This window comes from Dipodomys spectabilis, unplaced genomic scaffold (assembly GCF_019054845.1).
Source record: "Dipodomys spectabilis isolate Male_0828 unplaced genomic scaffold, ASM1905484v1 ptg000147l, whole genome shotgun sequence".
Lineage (NCBI taxonomy): Eukaryota > Metazoa > Chordata > Mammalia > Rodentia > Heteromyidae > Dipodomys > Dipodomys spectabilis.
Genome location: NW_024870824.1, coordinates 16233737 through 16251763, shown reverse-complemented (window position 1 = coordinate 16251763; position 18027 = coordinate 16233737). Strand labels below are relative to the sequence as shown.

The following is an 18027-nucleotide window of genomic DNA, read 5'->3' as shown; positions in this document are numbered from 1 at the left end:
AGATGGGGTTATAAATGAGCTGAGTATTAATAGCCTGAACTGGATATATTACATATGTAGATGAATAAGCATACACTTCTCAATCTTTTTGAAAAGCTTTGGCAGTGTCAAAATACAAAATTTCTTAAATTAATTTGCAAACTCAAGATAGCCCCTTAAATTTTATTCACAAATTACACGTTTATCCTTATTACATTTATCCTTACATTTAACATTTGACCAGTATTACAACCCCCAACACATTCGAGTGTTTCATATTTCTGTAGCCCCTTAAATTTTTTTTTTTTGTCCGTCGTGGGGCTTGAACCCTGGGTCTGGGCACTGTCCCTCAGCTCTTCAGCTCAAGGTGAGCGCTCTACCGCTTGAGCCACAGCTCCACTTCCGGTTTTCTAGTGGTTTATTGGAGATAACAGTCTCAGACTTTCCTGCCTGGGCTGGCTTTGAACCGAGATCCTCAGATCTCAGCCTCCTGAGTAGCTAGGATTACAGGCGTGAACCACTGAGGCCTGGCTCTTAAAACATTTATTATTTTTTTGGATCCGGTCGTAGGGCCTGAACTCTGGGCCTGGTTGCTGTCCCTCAGCTCTTCAGCTCAAGGCTAGCACTCTACAACTTGAGCCACAGCGCCACTTCCAGCTTTTTTCTTATGTGGTGCTGAGGAATCGAACCCAGGGCCTGGAGCATGCAAGGCAAGTGCTCTACCACTGCGCCACCTTCCCAGCCCTCTTAAAACATTTTAAATCGTATTAATTTTGCAATTCATCTTCCTTATGGGCTCTTTATAATACTTGATATCAGTCCATGACAATGTGTGAACTCACTTAAGTCAAGTTCAAAGAATGGGCATTTAAGTGTGTGAGTGACAAGAGATTGAAAGGGTTGAGATATATATAATATAGTGCCAGTCCTGGGACTTGACCTCAGGGCCTAGGTACTGTTCCTGAGCTTTTTTGCTCAAGGCTGGCACTCTACCATTTGAGCCACAGCTCCACTTCTGGCTTTTTGGTAATTGGAGATAAGAGTCTCACTTTCCTTCCTGGGCTTGCTTCGAAAGTGCAAAACTCAGATCTTAGCTTGAGTAGCTTACAGGCAGAAGCCACCAATGCCCAGCAAAGTCCACTTTTCATGATGGCTCAAAGCTGGCATTATTTAGTTCAAATAAGAGCTCATGCACAACACTCAGGTGTCACAGACCACTTCATGTCTTTGTACATGATAGTTAAGTTCCAATGGTGAGCATCTCAATATAGAAAGTGAAGCTTCCAGCTTAGATTTGGCTCTTCCACTGTGTCATATTGGTCAGAACACCACAAAACACCAAGGAGATTCAAGAATGGAGTGGATAAAATCTGAAGCTGGGAAAAACACATGGAAGGTTATATTAAGGCCAAATAGTAGTTATTGGAGAGTGGTCAAGAGTCCAACAGCACAAATGAAGCCAAAACAAAGACAAACTAAGAACCAACACAAGAAAACATGGCAATGTAAGAGAGGTAGGCAGTAACAGGAGTTCAGTTTTAAGAAATACATAGGACATCAAAAAGTATACAAGTCTGAAGCACTGAGGTATGGCATGGAAAGTCTACACCACACCCATGTGGCTTTGAGACTGAGAGGTCCACTGTACTCACTCTGTGGGTCAGCAGCCAATGATAGAGACCATAACTTACCACACAAGTATGAATTAGGTAAAGACTTAAATTCCTGAACTTAGGCTGGTGGTGAAACTCAGTTGGTATAGTTTACCCAGCATGTGCAAAGCCCTGGGTTCCAGGCCCAGCAAAACAATCCACACCTGAATGGCTATTTCAATACTTGTTTTATTAAAGTTATTTCTGAAAATTACATTTCATCCTTAAGTTTCCCTTTATGATTTTGCTGTAGCATTTAAAAATCCTTTCTTCATTGACCAAATCTATTGTAATGAATGAGCACCAAATACCGTCAGTATCAATCCGACTGAACTCTTGTATGGTATTAAAGGAAATCAGTAAAAGATTTGGCAAATCCAAATAATAAAACACCAAACTCGTCCTGTTAGTGAAGCAAAACTTCCTTACAAATTGTCTGCAAACACAGGTACTTGTTTGATGAAGATAATGAAGAGCAGGAACACAAATATTCTTGTTTCTTCAGTCTAAAAATGTGGGATTCAGCTGTGTGCTGGCGGCTCAGATCTGTAATCCTAGCTACTTAGGAGGCTAGGATCTGAGGACTGCAATTCAAAGCCAGCCCAGGAAGGCAAGGCCATGAGACTCTTGTCGCCAATTAGCCACACAAAAGCTGGCAGTGGAGCTGTGGCTCAAGAGGCAGAGCACTAGCCTTGAGCAAAAAACCCAGGGACAGAACCCAGGCTCTGAGTTTAAGCCCCAGGACCAGCAAGAGAAAAAGAATTAAAAAAAACAGAGTTCTTATGGCTTAATAAAAACCAAAACTAAAAATGTAGAGAAAACAAGTCAGTATAAATGATTTAAAAAAAAAATCACTTAACCAGACTTCCCTTTTCTCTAGAGTTTAGGCAAGTATAAAAATGCAGAAAAAGGGTCTGAAGTATGGCTCAGTTGGTAGAGGGCCCAAGAGTGAAAGCATCAGGTACCAAGTTTGAGTCCTAGTCTTAGACAAAAAAAAAAAAAAAAGGAAAAAAAGCAGAAAAATGTACACTAAAAATAAACAGTAAAATAAATACAAGGGCCTACTCTAGTAGGCAATTTACATGTCATTTAATCCTCACATTATCATTAGAGAATTATAATCATCCTATATACAAGCTCCGAAGAGTGAAATCACACCACTAATAGAATTTATGTTCATGCCTACCAAACCAAAGCTCTATTCTGCTGCTCTGGCTCCCTAGCCCTACAGGTTGAGCCTTTTCTTATATCCTTAATCTTCCAATTTTAAATTTACACTTTACATCTGCAAAACCACAAAAATCAAAAAGAACTTAAATTACTGTAATTTTAACCAGGAGGTGGAGAGTACGGAAAACTTCAGGTAATCAGAATATTCCACGCTTATAATTATGGTTAATTTCAATTCACTGGTAATAATAGCTAGTAACTGCGAAACACACACAGGTAGTTTAATTGGTTCAACATCATAGAAATAAAAGTAAAAAGGACAAGTCTCAGCTGGGCACTGGTGATTCATGCCTATAATCCTAGCTGGTCAGGAGGCTGAGATCTGAGCTGAGAATTGCTGCTCAAAGTCAATCCTGGGCAGGAAAGACTATGAGACTCTTATCTCCAATTAACCACCAGAAAACCAGAAGTGAAGCTGTGGCTCAAAATGGTAGAGTGCTAGCCTTGAGTGGAAATAGCTCAGGGACAGCGCTCAGGTCCTGAGTTCCAGTCCCTTGACTAACCAAAAAAAAAAAAGTGTCAACTGCAGAATTTGCTAATTAAATTTATACTTAGTGGAATGCCAAAGGATCTTTCAGTTGCATTTTAAAAGTGCATATTTACCTCTGACCCTCCCTACCCACTCAAGTGCTTTCTTACCACTCCCATCCCTTTCTTGAAGTGTTTAAATCTAATAGAGATGTTAAGGCCCACAGAATTGGTAATTCTAAGATACTACTAAAATACTACATTCTGTGTAGTTTCCAAGAATTATCAATACTAAGAAGAAAACTTAACACCCCAAAATATGACTATTTTGCCTCACCAAAATATACCTCTTTGGGATATACTGAGCTGGCTAGTTTGAAACTGCAGAAAGAGGAGTAGCTTTAATTGGTTGCACTTTTACAAAATATCCACCTAGAAAGGAAACTTACATTAGCACAGGTATAAGAGAAAGAGGGCTGCTCCACTTTTCTTATGTGACTTTATTTGCATAACAAGATGCCTTTAACCATCAATCGCGCCACCACTGCCAGCCAGCCCATCTGTAGCTCAGGATGCTGTGCAGATATCAATTAACTGGGCTTCTCTGAATCTTTTATTTTGTGGGGGCCCCTTGTATATACACACAAGGAAATATGGCTTTTCTGTTCATACATCATGTATGCAAAGCTCTTAATTAAATTTAGTTGCTAGAGATTGTCCCCCTCTTTTGGTCCAGTTCTATTTTCTTTTTTGCCAGTCCTGGGGCTTGAAGTCAGGGCCTGGGCACTGTCCCAGAGCTTCTTGTTTTTGTTCAAGGCTAGCACTCTACCACTTGAGAGCCACAGCACCATTTTGGCTTCTTCTGTTTATGTGGTACTGAATCCAGGGCTTCATGCATGCAAGGCAAGCTCTCTACCATTAGGCCACATTCCTAGCCCTGGGTCAAGTTCTAAAAGGACTAGATTTTCATACTTCAGCAGCAGCAGAATGGGTGAGATGAGACAGTGTTTTTCTATCATTAAAGTATCTGTATTGTTCATTGTTAAGTCATATACTGGACAAATCTTTTTTTTTTTTTTTTGTCAGTTGTGGGGCTTGAACTCTGGGCCAGGGTGCTGTCCCTGAGCTCTTCAGCCTAAGGTGAGCGCCCTGTCACTTGAGCCACAGTGCCACTTCCAGTTTTTTGGTGGTTAATTGGAGTTAAGAGTCTCATGGACTTTCCTGCCCTGGCTGGCTTTGAACCATGATCCTCAGATCTTAGCCTCCCAAGTTGCTAGGATTACAGGCATGAGCCACCAGCGCCCGGCTGGACAAATCTTTTACAGGACACTACATGGCTGAAATGTCCATTAACTTTAGGAGATCAATACATAAAAGAGCTAGACACTTACACAAATTTGACTGAAGATGGCTACAAAAATTAGGAAACTTTGCCGTTGCTGGGAGTATCATGGCTCTGGTAGAACCGTGAGACCCAGTACCACAAAAAGAAAAATGTAATGTCTGTTAATGTGAGAGAGGTAGTGAGTGATTGGTGAGTACAAACTAAAGGGGGAAAAATCTTAACATACCTAAATGAGATGAGAAATGTAGTAACATTTTTGTCCTTATCACCTCTTTTTATATGCTATCTGTCCTAAGTGACAGAGGCAGGGCTCAGGTCTGGGGGAATAGAAAGATGTAGTAATGATCTACACACACTGATTGGGTCATCAGCTGCTGTTGGTGCTGCTCTCCTTACCTATACCCTAAAATGCTGAAAAGAATTCCCTACCTGAAGCTAAGGAAGTATTCTGCATTTCTTAATACTACCTGCTTTCCATGACTTGCCTGGCCTTTTAGCTCTTTTCTAAAGGGGCTGGGAAGGGGTAGGTATGGCATAGCAGTGTGGGCAGAACCCCTAAAGGGACTACAAGGACAAAAGATGGCTAAATATAAAATAATGAAAGGAAATCCTGAAAAAAAACCATGTACATAGAAAGAAACCCAAAGGATCTAAATTTATGTGAGAGTAACTTATCATCTAAATACCAAATGTAGAACTAATGCCTACTGTTTACTTTTCCCATAAAATGTAACAATACAGACACTGGGCTAATAAACCCAATGATCTGTTGGATATTCAAACTTAAGAGGATTTTGGATTCAAAATAGGAGAGTACCAATTTAAAAATAATTTTCGTAAACATTTTGATAAAAGTCCTACGAGTACCCACCACATTGTTCAAATCCCAATGGCAAGACTTGTGATGAGACCAAACAGGTCATAAACACTAGAAACAAAGCCAATATGACTAAATCCAAAACAAGCCACATGAAGTACCTCATGTACAATACAAACCTAATTTAATAAATAAAGGAAACAGGTGACTGCACTGTGTGAACATTCAGTTCCTGAAGACCTGTTCAAAGTCTTCTCTGAGACTCAACAGCCACTTCCACCTGGGCCAGTCTAATGGTGCGACCATGAAGTTTGTACCCATCATGCCTTACTAATGCCACAGTGCCAGGCTGCACGCCAATACCAGCTGGAACGTGACAGATGAGTTCATGCTCATGAGGGTCATATTTGTCACCAATGGGTGCCATCTTTTCCAGGCCATGCTTGGTAAACACACTTTTCAGCTTAGCTTCTAAAAGTGACAACCCTCGGAAGACTTTCTCCAGAGTGAGCTTCTGGTCCTCAGGGTCTACTTCTTCAGAAATGCACTTAGTAGTGTTCTCCAAGATGTCTGCCACCTCCACCAAATCTTTACAGAAGCTCTGGATTCCTACGGAGAAATTAGACACTTCTTTATGATGATTCACTCTGCCTTTAAGGGTACAATTGGGACAGGCCCAGAGAGGTCACTGGTGTATTATATACCGTGTAACCCAGGAAATAAGAAGGCTACACTGGAATTGGGCTCATTATCGTTTTTTTTTTTTTTTTGGGTCTGGTCGTGGGGCCTGAACTCTGGGGCCTGGGCGCTGTCCCTCAGCTCTTCAGCTCAAGGCTAGCGCTCTACCACTTGAGCCACAGCGCCATTTACGGCTTTTTTTTTTCATTTTGCTTATGTGGTGCTGAGGAATCGAACCCAGGGCCTCAGGCATGCAAGGCAAGAGCTCTACCACTAAGCCATCTTCCCAGCCCATGGGCTCATTATCTTTGCCACTGAAAACTCAAATGCTAAGTCACTGGCTGTTTCAGAAGATGCTTAAGACTAGAAACCCTACCGGGAAATGGAGAAAAGAAGTAGAATCCAAGAACTATTTAAGTCTATATTCAATAGGCCCCCAACTGGTTCTAAAACAAAACCCTATTGTTTTACTTCTTGCATTTCAGTTGTTATTGACTTTTGGCATTAAGTTATGGACATTAAAAAAATTCCTGCATGTCTGAGTTGTGCAAAGGCCATTCTCAAAGAACTTAACTATTTCTTTTTGTTGGGGAGGGGGGGAGACGACACTATGCTAAGGATGTCAGAGTTGTTTATTCTAGAGTGGCTTACTCTTTTTTGGATGTATGTGGTGCTAGGGATAGAACCCAGTACCCAGTTTTACCAGAGTGATGTTCTCAGCCCAAGATTGAAGACTGGCTAATAACAAACAGGAAGGTAAGATACTTCTATAGATGAGATGAATATGCAACTGCCTACTATGAAGTTGCTAGGGATGAGCTACAAAACCTTTTACAGAAACATAAACTGTTACAAAAGGAAATTCAGTAGCATCTGTGAGGCAGAGGTGGGAGGATCCTAGTTACTAGGCCAGGCTGTGCTACATAGTATGACCTTGTCTCAAAAATAGTGTCTGCTTGGGCTGGGAAGGTGGCTCAGTGGTAGAGCGCTGGCCTTGCATGCATGAGGCCCTGGGTTCAATTCCTCAGCACCACATAAACAAAAAGAAAAAAGATGGAAGCGGTGCTGTGCTCAAGTGGTAAAGCGCTAGCCTTGAGCTGAAGAGCTGAGGGACAGTACCCAGGCCAAGAGTTCAGGCCCCACGACCGGACCCCCCCCCCCCCCCCCAAAATAGCATCTGCAATACAGATGCTATTAGGGTTTTCCTAAACAAAAAGTAATTTCAGCTGTTGAGAAATCCCATATCCCATTTATCCTATTTTACCACTTCACTTTTCTTATGGAGATGAGGACAAGGAATGTCTTATGACACACTACTCAGCCGAGGTGGAGAGGGGCAGGGACTTTGTTCATCCAGAGTCAGGTTTATATCCCTGTGTTAAGACAGGTAGCTGCCTTACTTATACTCAGAGGTAAAAAGGAAGATCAGCCACAGCAAGCAAAAAAGACACAACAGAAGCTTGACCTGAGAAGACCTGTTGTCTACATGGAAAGATTAGAGGAGAGATAGACCTTTTATCTCCTTTCCAGGTGATAAAAGAAACAATAGTTTCTTATGGAAAACAAATGGAAGCCTGATTCAAATGGTTTAATTAGTGCATGCCCATATGCACGCACACACTGAAAGGTCCATTCCTGGATGGCAAGCAGACTCCACCCTCCTCACAGCAAAGTCTCCACCTAGTACCTGTGTTACCTAGGCAACTGAGACACCTGGAAGAGGTCACATCTGCATCAGCTGAGGTCACAACTGAATTTGATGTGGCCACACCTTTCTCCACCCATACCCTAGATAAGGCCTAGCCTAGGCCCAGAGGCTCTCTCTCGCTGCTCTTTTCTAGCTCTCTGCTCTTTTCTAGCTCTTTTCTCTTTCCCAGGCCTTTCCCAGCCGCGTGGAGTGCCAACCTTGCCTGGTCCCGGCAGGTCTATTGAATAAACCTACCCCTTACCTGAATACCACGTGCGTGCTGGTGCTGTTTTTACTCGGCTACCTCTTTTTAAAAACCTAACACACACCATTGAGGGTAGGTGAGGGGAAAGGTGACATATGGGGTAGGAAGAAATACGAAGCAAAATATTTAGGTAGGATATGGTCTGGTCTGGTGTAGGAGGGGGGCAACAGAAAGAGTGAAACCAGAAGGCAGTGCCAAACAGTGTCTTGGTTGATAAAAGAATTCCAGGTTGTTTTTTTAAACCTTCCTTCTGGTGCTGGAGATAAAACCCATGGCTTCTTCACACATACTATACAAATGCTATGCCACTGAGCTAGACTGCTACAGAATTTTAAAAGCTGCAAGCTTCTAGGATAATATGTACATTATCTTTTGTTTCTGGTTACGTGATTTTGGGTAATCAGAAGCCAAAGGTCCTCTTGTTTATATACTGAGGGCTCAGTCTCTGACTGTATTTTATTTTTTAAATATATTTTTATTGTGAAAATACTGTACAGAGGGGTTACAATTACATGGGCAAGATAATGAGCACATTTCTTATCAAACATTGTAGCCTCCTGCTTTGTTTCCCCTTCCCATCCCTTTGTATCCTCTCCCCTCACCAAAGTTGTAAAGTTCGTTTTTTTGACATAACGACTTGTGCATCTCATTGTTGCAATGGGTCTGACTGTATTTTAATTATTCTATTACTTTAATAGCGATCATATAATCTTAGAAAAATGGATCTTTGTGAACCAAAAGGTAGACTCCTAAGACAAAACTTGGAAGTCAGGTGGCCTGCCACAGCCCTTCCTTTTTCATGCTCATCTACTAATCTTTAATTTTCTAAGTATCTTCTCATTACTACAAAGAAATAACCTAAACAAACAGCTTAGGTGGTATCTTTTCCTAGACACATCTTGTTCTAAGTTAATACTTGATTTACTATCAAAATCTTTTGAATTTAGTTAACATGGGTTTGTTCCTAGATATTTTACTACTTGAGGAAACTGACAAAAGCTAGTTCTAACTCAAAGCTTAGCTTCTGAGAAGCCCTTTCATCCTGCTCCACTCAAGCAAGCAGCACAGTAGAAATCTGACCATTACCATAATTAACCTGTTTGCTATAGAGATTCCCATAGCTCAGAGGCCAGCAATCTTTTCTGTACAAGATCATCTAGTACATGCTGAGCTTTGTGGAACAAGAGTCAAAAATCAAGAATTTTGTTATTTAGGCACTTATACAACAAAAGAAAAGACAAGTTTCCATGAATTTTTTGTATGAAATTCAATGAACTGCTTTTTTATTTTTTTGGTGGTAGCACTGGGGTTTGAACTTAGGGACTTGTGCTTGGTAGGCAGGTACTCTACCATTTCATCCATACTCCCTTGCCTTTTTATCATGAAATTAAAAACTGTACTCATAGTAGGCTATGGTTTGCTGAACTCTGCTGCAGATTTGGAAATAAGATGCTAAAACTGAGAGGCAATACTTGGAATAAAATATGGTGGTTAATATTTCATTGACATTGAAGCTTTGTGACAGAAGGTATATAGCACAGTGAAGAGCAGAGTCTATGCCAAAACATGGGAGATGGCACAGGACCAGAATGAAGTGATGTTGAGCACAAGTGCAGAGAAAATCCAGGAAGGAGTGTGCTATAGAGGAGAGAATGATGTAACATCCAAGGGACACCCAGCGCTTTCATTGTACATGCAAAGATAGAAAGTTCAATCTCCTTATTAAATTCTAAGTACAGCAAGTAGTCCCTCACCTCTACTACTGAATCCCAATTATTTAGTTAACACTTCACAAACACTGCATAAACCCAAATCACATAATGTATTTCTTGAGTTATGTCTGTGCTGTGTAGTATTAACATTAAAGAGGATGCATACTTAAAAAAAAATTTATATGGAATGAAGTCTAGCCTAAGGTATTTGAGCCTTTGTCTTCAAGATGTTTTCTAACTTACCCATGTGTAGAATACTAATAGCAAAGGACAGGATTCTTGTATACAGTAATGAGAACTTTTTGGTGAAATATAGTTGTTTACTGCCCCATAGATATACATCAATTTTACTTCCAATAAGCACATTTCAGCATTCCTGACTGCCTATGTGACTGCTCTTTGGATTCTCCTCTGAGCACCTTCATGATTCACTTACTCATTAATTTTAGCAAATGATTAATGTGACACCACTCCAGTGAGCAGTGAACAAAGCTTTCTGGAAATAGTAGATGGGTGCAGGAGTGATCAGTTATGGCACGATGTACTTTTACCAGGCTCAGTCTGCAGATCTGCTGCTAATTAAGTGCCCTTCAACTGAAATATATTTTAAGTAACTCTCACCAAATATCTTGGCGTCTTCCACACATCTCTGGGTTCGTCTCCTTATGTTTTCGCAATCAGCTACCGCTCTCTGGTACCTCAACTAGACATCAAAAGTGAAATCAAAGGATGAGAAAGTAAATGTGTAGCACTGGGAAAGAATGTCTTTGCTTACTCTAAAAATGTCACCTCTGTGAAAACGATATAAAGTAAAATAGGAATTATAAAAATCTTAGATCAGCTACACCAAGCCCCAGCCAAAGCAGGAGTCTACTTTTCTGAAGCTCAGACAATCAGTCATTCAGCCTGCTAGTTGTTATACAAGTTTCAAACTCATTATCTAGAGAAAACATTTTCTGTTTCTCATTTACCCAACACTGCTAACAAACAATGCCATTTTCTTTTACTGACTTTCATTTTAGGTTTAACTAAGTTTTAAAAGTGGCTCAGCTATTTGAGAGCAGAATTAGTGCCTTTAGTCCTTTTCTCTCCCACTCTGACAATTCCTGGTTCCTCCAATTACTTTCCAGCCTACACAGCTATGAGTAGTTTTGCTTTGGAATTACTGGCTTATCTATTTCTATTTTTTCTCTCTCCATGGACTTGGGCCAGCCCAGGGCTGGTTTCAGTATGCCAAATGTAGTCTAATCAACAGAGTACAATAGTCAGTGACCTCACACTGTACTTCCTCTAAATTGCCCCACATCAGATATCTGAGGCTCTAATGTAATAGGGAACTGAAAAGATGTCTGTTCTTAATGAGTGGCAACCCTTCCCCTGCCAACTAGTATACCTAGCAAGAGAACTGTGGAGGGGTGAGGGGTAAAGAGCCAATGCGAAAAAACTTCATTTAAGTTAGCATATAAAACTGTCAGAACATTTAAACCAGGAGAAAACACCAGGGGACAACACACATAGTGTAGCACATACAGTATCTACTCACTGTCAAATCCTGGACTTCCTTCTCCAGTTTAACTGCTTTTAACCTTAAGGCTTGCTCAGCAAGAGAGGGCCCACGGTCAACAGGAGGGTCCTCAGAACTGCAGTCCTCACCAGCATTTCTCTGGGTGGCAGTGCTGAATGGGGGCAGCCATTCCCTAAGGCAGGAGGGAGGTGATAGATAATGAAGAAATGCTATCATAAAAAGAAAAATTATAACACGTTTAGAACCCAGAAATTTCCCCATACTCAAATTCTAGAGAAGGTGTTTTCAGTCACAGTAACAAATGAATTCTACAATGTTGGTACTAGGCACAAGACTTTACCTGCATAACTGATCTCACAACATATTTAAAGTACTATTTTGGTTTCTTTAAAAAATAGTATTTTTACTGACATGTAGTTCTCATATCGTAATTCACCACTTAAAGTACACAATATTCACACCATGCTGCCTACCCTTAAACATAGCAATTTTCTCCATCAGATGGAGTGAGCGTCAGCCTTACCTAAGGAAGGGAGGCAGAGCAGCTGCTGCCCTAAGACCTTATCCCTCCATTCCAACATCCTTACCATTGGGACAGGTCAGGACATCCAACTGAGTCCTTTCTGGCCTTCTACTCACATAGATACCAATTCCCTAACAGCCTAACAGACATACTCCATGTCTGTAGTCATGTATCTGAACAACCACTTTCTGTAAGTTTTATACACTATAAGTTACATAGTAAATTGTCTCTGGTTTGGTTTATAGTGTCTGCTTTGGAAATAAAGCAGGGTTCCTTTATGAAATAAAAGACAGAAGAGGTACCGCACAGTACCTTTGTATAGTTTATAACACCACCTGAGCAGTGGCTATGCTTTTCTTTGCATTATAATTTTTCTTTTTTGCCCGTCTTGGGAGTGAACACTGTCCCTGTCTGTTTTTGCTCAGGACTAGTGCTCTGCCACTTGGGCCAGAGTTCCACTTCTAGTTTTTTTGATAGCTAATTAGAGATAAGGGTTTTTTTGTTTGTTTTGGCCCAGACTGGCTTTGAACCATGATCCTCAGATCTCAGCTTCTTGAGTAGCTAGGATTGTAGTCATGAGCCACTGGTCACTGGCTTTCTTTTATTTATATTTTATTATGAAAATACTGTACAGAGGGGTTACAATTACATGGGCAAGATAATGAGTACATTTCTTATCAAGCATTGTAGCCTCCTCCTTTGTTTCCCCTTCCCATCCCTTCCCAGCCTCCCCCTCCCAATCCCCCCTCCTCCCACCCCACCAAAGTTGTAAAGTTCGTTTTCGACATGACAACTTGTACTTCTCATTGTTGCAACAGGTCCACCTGTATCCTTATTTAAACAACTTGTTGGTCCCTGGCTTTCATTCTAATTATTTTAAAATGAGCCAGGTGCTAGTGGGTCATGTCTATAACATGAGCTACTCACTCAGTAGGCTGAGATGTGAGGTTCAAAGCCAGTTTGGGCAGGAGAGTTTACAGACTCTTATCTCCAATTCACCACCAGAACACCAGAAGTGACGCTATGGCTCAAAGTCATAGAGCACTAGACTTGAGCAACAGAGCTCAGGGACAGTACTCAGGCCCTGAATTCACTGGACTAAAAAAAAGAAAAACAAAAAGATTCCTTTACCTTTGTTGCACTATTTTTCTTTTTTACTAGCTATGGGAAGGGTCAAATAAAAGATAACCAAACTCCTTCCTACCCAAATAAAGTGTACAATTCAAAGGGGTTGGTTTTTGTGGGGGAAGGTTGTTTTTGTTTATACCCGGGCTGGAGCTCAGGGCTTCATGCTTGCTAAGCTGTTGTTTTACCACTGAGCCACACCTGCAGCCTTTTTTGCTGTTATTATTGTCCATGTGTTACTGATAAGAAACCAAACAAAAACTAAGGCTAACAGGCTTAAGACTTAAATGACTTGTTCAAGTTCACACAGCTATGCCAGGCAAATTAGTGTGCTACCTGTAGTCTCAGCTACCGGGGAGGCTGGTAACCTAGTGAGATCTCCTCAAAACCAAGCATATAAACAAAGAAGGGAATCACATAGTTAATATTCTGTTGAGAACAAGGCATTCAGTGTCAGGAATAACAAAAAAGCCTTACTAGTTCAACTCTTCTTCTTACAGAAAAGGAAAGTCATGTTTAGTAAAGAGAGCTGACTTAGGTTTAGAATTCTAAGCCTTTTCTGACCACACATTGTTAAAGAGCTTTTAAAGAAGAGAAATCACTGAGATAGATTCTGAGATGGAAACTTAACTATATTCAGTCAAACCAATAAAATACTTGCTATATGGCTGGACTAAATAATCAGTCACTGAAACAGATTCTTGTGTTCAGTCATTTATACAATACAGAATTCTGTACAGATAATGAAATTGGCTGAGGCCTGTATTCAACCAGACAGAAATTTCTTAAATAACAAAGTGCTTAGGTTTTAGGTTTCAGGAAGTACCTCCAGAACCCATTCGAGGTCAATTTGAAACCAGCTTTTCAAGAATGGACACATGCTGGCCAGCTTGCCTTGTCAATGACCTTTTGATTCCAAAAGCAAAAAACTGAAACTACTCCCTGAAAGGAAACATGTGGCCTATGAAGAGGCATGATTACTATCTATGCCTGAACAAAAGAGTCCTTCTCTCCCTTCTATAAAATTCCTTACCCGTTTGCACACTTAACATCTCACGCAGGCCGGAAGTTCGGTTCTCATAATAAACTCTCTTCTGCCTGAAGAATAACTACCAACTGATTGGAAGATTTAAGCTTCCTGCTCCTGACCTTGCCAGTCTGTCTCACAATAAAAAAGCTGGTGTGCCATATAGTATTTGGCTTTCATGTGCATAGGGCAGCAAGTATCACTAAAACCATTGACAAGAAATTCAGAGTAGGGGCCAGTTTATAGCAGATCTTGGATGGAGGCTTTTCCATCTTTAAGGAGTTTTTATTTACATGGTTTTGGAAAATCAGAATGTGATTTCAAGAGTTCCTTTGAACAAATTGTTTCATATATTGGAAAATGGTCACAGAGATTTTTTTTGATGCTGTTACCTAGCTTGGACTCAAGGCCTGTGCGCTGTCTGTCCCTTAGCTCAAGGCTGGTACTCTACCACTTGAGCTACTCCTTCAGTTCCAGCTTTATGGTTTAAATGGGGATAGGAGTTTCACAACTTTACTGCCAGGGTTGGCTTTGAACCTCAGTCCTTAGTCTCAGCCTCCTGAATAGCAAGGATTACAAGCATGTGCCACCAAGTGTCTGGCTGAGGTAACTTTTGAGCAAAGGCTATTTTTAAGAAAAGAGCAGACTGAAAAGCTAGAAATGTATGTAAGAGAATTTTTATCATTCAGATTTTCAGGATGGCTTTGAATTTACTTGTTATAGAAATATAGTTCCAAAATTTTTATCAGAAAATATGATCATGATAGACCTGGGGCAAATTAACCATAGTAAAATACCCGTTTCATCCTCAAAAAACAACAATTCAACTCCTGACCAAAGTGCTTAGGATAGGGTGTTCAGTCAGGTGAGTTTTTAAAAAGAAGATAAACTGTTATGAAATTTCCCTGGATTCCCCCAGAATCCAATGGACACTTCAGAGCTCCAACACAATCCCTACTGCAGTCTTTACATTCTTTTCCAGCACACCCCTAGAATCAACACTGGTTCTACACCTTTACTTATTAATAGTAGGGTTCTGCCATTTCTAAGAGTAATCCAGTTTGACAAAGGTTACTCAATTCTTCTAGGTCTCAAGACGTCAGAATGACTAAACTTAACTTTTAAACATTAATAAAAAACACTCATAGCTTTGCAGTCAATAAGCGAAGACATAAAATCTGCTGGTGGCTAAGGCAGTAACTGGATTTTCACACAGACGTGACGATCTGGAGAAATCTGGTCCAACGCCCTGCTTTCCGGGCAGGTGAAACGATGCTCGGGTGCAGACTACCCACGACGGGGCGTCAGGCCAAGCCTCCAACCCGCCTCCGGACAGCACCGGCGCCGAAGGCCCGGGAGAGGGCCACGCTTCCGCTTCAGCCGGTGCTCGGGGCGCCGAGGACTTCCCGCCTCCCAGGACGGGGCCCGGGATCCACCCACCTTCCTGGGAGCCTGGGGCCTCAATTTCCCCTTCTGTGAAATGGGACCGCGAAAGCCGGGTCCCAGAGGCCGAGGCTCGGCGGGAGCTGCCGCCCGCGCCTCCCAGCTCACGCCGGCCCCGCCTACTCGCCGGTCCGGCCTGGCCTCCACATCCCCGACCCCCCTGCCCCCAGCGCTTACCTGCTATCGGGCGGGATGCAGGAGGCCAGGAGGCGCTGCACCCGCCGCCGGACCGCCCACAGCGACCGCGCGGCCATGTCAGGGCGCGAGAAGACCCGAGCGGCGCGTGCGCACCGGCTCCCGGCGGAAAGGCGCGTGCGCCTTCGGGCCGCCTGGGCCAGCGTTAACGCTCGCGGGACTTCCGGATGGGAACGCTGCACTTCCGGTTGTCAGGTGCGCCGCGCCGTGGTTCCGGGCGGAACGCAAGCTTCCGGCTGGGAGAGTTAGGCTGCTAGCCTGCGAGCTTCTGGTTGTCACAGGATAGCCTGAGCGCTGCTGCGTCCGTCCGCGGAACGCTGCAGAGTGAGAGGCACAGGCCTCGCAGGCCTCGGAGGCGAAGAGGGCGGACTCTGGGCCTCTTCCCCAAGGGAAGTCACAGCCTCCGGGAGCTGTGCACGCGAGGGGGCCGGCGGTCCCGGCGGCGGAGCAGCGCGGGCGAGGGCGGGAAGTGGTGCGGGGACACTGGGCCCGGGGCGGGAAGGGCCGCGACCCGGAGCGGCGAGGGCTGGCGGCTGGCCGCTCTGACCGCACTGCTGCTGCCTGGTCCTGCAGAGTCTCCTTCTCTTGCTAAAACGTGGTCGTCCCCGGAAGAGGTTTTTTTTCTTCGGGCCATTCTCAATGACAGTTGCTAATAAAGGTAACTTCGTGTGTGCGCGCGCGTGCCAGTGCGCCAATCCTGGAGTGTGGACTCCAGGTTTAGGCGCTGTCCTTTAGCTTCTTTTGCTCCAGGCTAGCACGCTGTGAGTTAAGCCACAGCTTCACGTCTGGCTTTTTGGTGGTTAATTGGAGCTGAGTTTCAATGGATTTGGGCTGTCTTTAAACCATAGTCCTCTGATCTCAGACTCCTGAGAAGCTAGGATTACAGGAGTGAAATCCTAAATAGCCTTCTGATTGCTGTATGAACGTTGTGCCAGGCCGGGCGCTGGTGGCTCACCCCTGTAATCCTAGCTACTCAGGAGGCTGAGATCTGAGGATCATGGGTTCAAGTCCCATGAACACAAAAAAAGAACAGATCCCTGTAGGGGTTTTTATACCCTGTGCTGTGCTGTGATTGGCCTTTCTTCTAATTAGGCACTTTAGAAGATAACACTATATTATAGGTTAGATTTGTTTTCTCCTGCAGTTCCTATCCCCAAGCTCATGGAAAATACAGGAACTAGAACTAGGACGGGGCACTAGCAAGATGTTCCCAAACAGGGTGTCTGCCACTCACCCTCTCCCAGTCTGGTTTGACCTTCTAGGCCAAGATGAAGGGAGAGCGTGGAGGAGTGGACCCTGGATCCTTACTCTTTCACTGTAACACTGGGATTCTGACCAAGTGCTTTGCAGTGTTTGGAATGATGGAATGTCCAGTTCACCTCAGACCTATGGCCTATACTTAGAAAAAACAGCAAGAACAAAAACCGTAAATTTTAAGAAGAATTGGGTATGGTGGCACCTGGCTATACAACCTCAGCTGTATAGGAGGCGTAGGTATTAAGTTTATGGTATGCATTTGGCCCTCAGCAAAATGTACAAGACCAGCTGGTGTTGGTGGCTAACATCTATAAACCTTAGCTACTCAGAAGGCTGATATCCAAGGATTAAGGTTTGAAGCCACCCAGGCAGGAAATTCCAATTAACCAGCAAAAATCCAGAAATGGAGGTGTGGTTCAGTGGTAGAGCACCAGCCTTGAGCAAAAAAGTTCAAGCCCATAACCCCAGAAAGTAACTAAAGCAAAGTTGAGTGTAGTGACTCACCAGAGATTGGGTGGATTGAATCTTGAGGCCAGCCCAGGCAGAGTGGGACCTCTCATCCCACCCCCTAATCCCCCTTCCCCCCACCTTCCAAAAAAAGATTCAACAAAAAAGCTGGGCATAGTGACAAGCACCTGTCATCTCAACTACACAGGAGACCAAAAGAGGGGGACTGCAGTCCAGGCTAAATGTAGAGGCCCAATCTGGAAAACAACAAAAGCAAACAGGCTTGGGACTCTAGTGGTAGTTAACAAGTATAAAGCCCTGAGTTCAAACCCCAGTACCGCCAGAACAAAAATTGGTATATTGGCTGTAGCCATTTTGGCTACATTTCTCTTAGCTGCCCAGTTTAAGGTGTTGCATACATGTATCCATTCATATTAAGTGTTAGTTTGCTTCTGAATGCTGTAGTACAGTGTGGTGATGGCTGAAATAGAGATTTGTAGTTAATGGGGTCAGGTGCTGGTGGATCAGTCATCCTAGCTATTCAGGAGGATCATGGTTTAAAGCCAGCTTAGAGGCAGAAAAGTCAACAAAACTCCAGTTAAGAGCCAATAAACTACTCAGAAAAGGCTGGAGGTGGTGGTGTGGCTTGAGT

The 18027-nt window shown here is 42.9% G+C and overlaps 1 protein-coding gene across 1 annotated transcript; it reads right to left on the bottom strand.

The window, feature by feature from the left end:
* Positions 1-5658: 5658 nt before the first annotated feature.
* Grpel2 (GrpE like 2, mitochondrial) lies at positions 5659-15786 on the bottom strand. The gene is made up of 4 exons (XM_042692043.1): positions 15654-15786; positions 11377-11530; positions 10455-10536; positions 5659-6100 (listed from the first exon to the last, which is right to left on the bottom strand). The coding sequence occupies exons 1-4, from the start codon at positions 15728-15730 to the stop codon at positions 5736-5738; spliced, it is 678 nt and encodes a 225-aa protein (XP_042547977.1). The 5' UTR covers positions 15731-15786; the 3' UTR covers positions 5659-5735.
* Positions 15787-18027: the final 2241 nt, after the last annotated feature.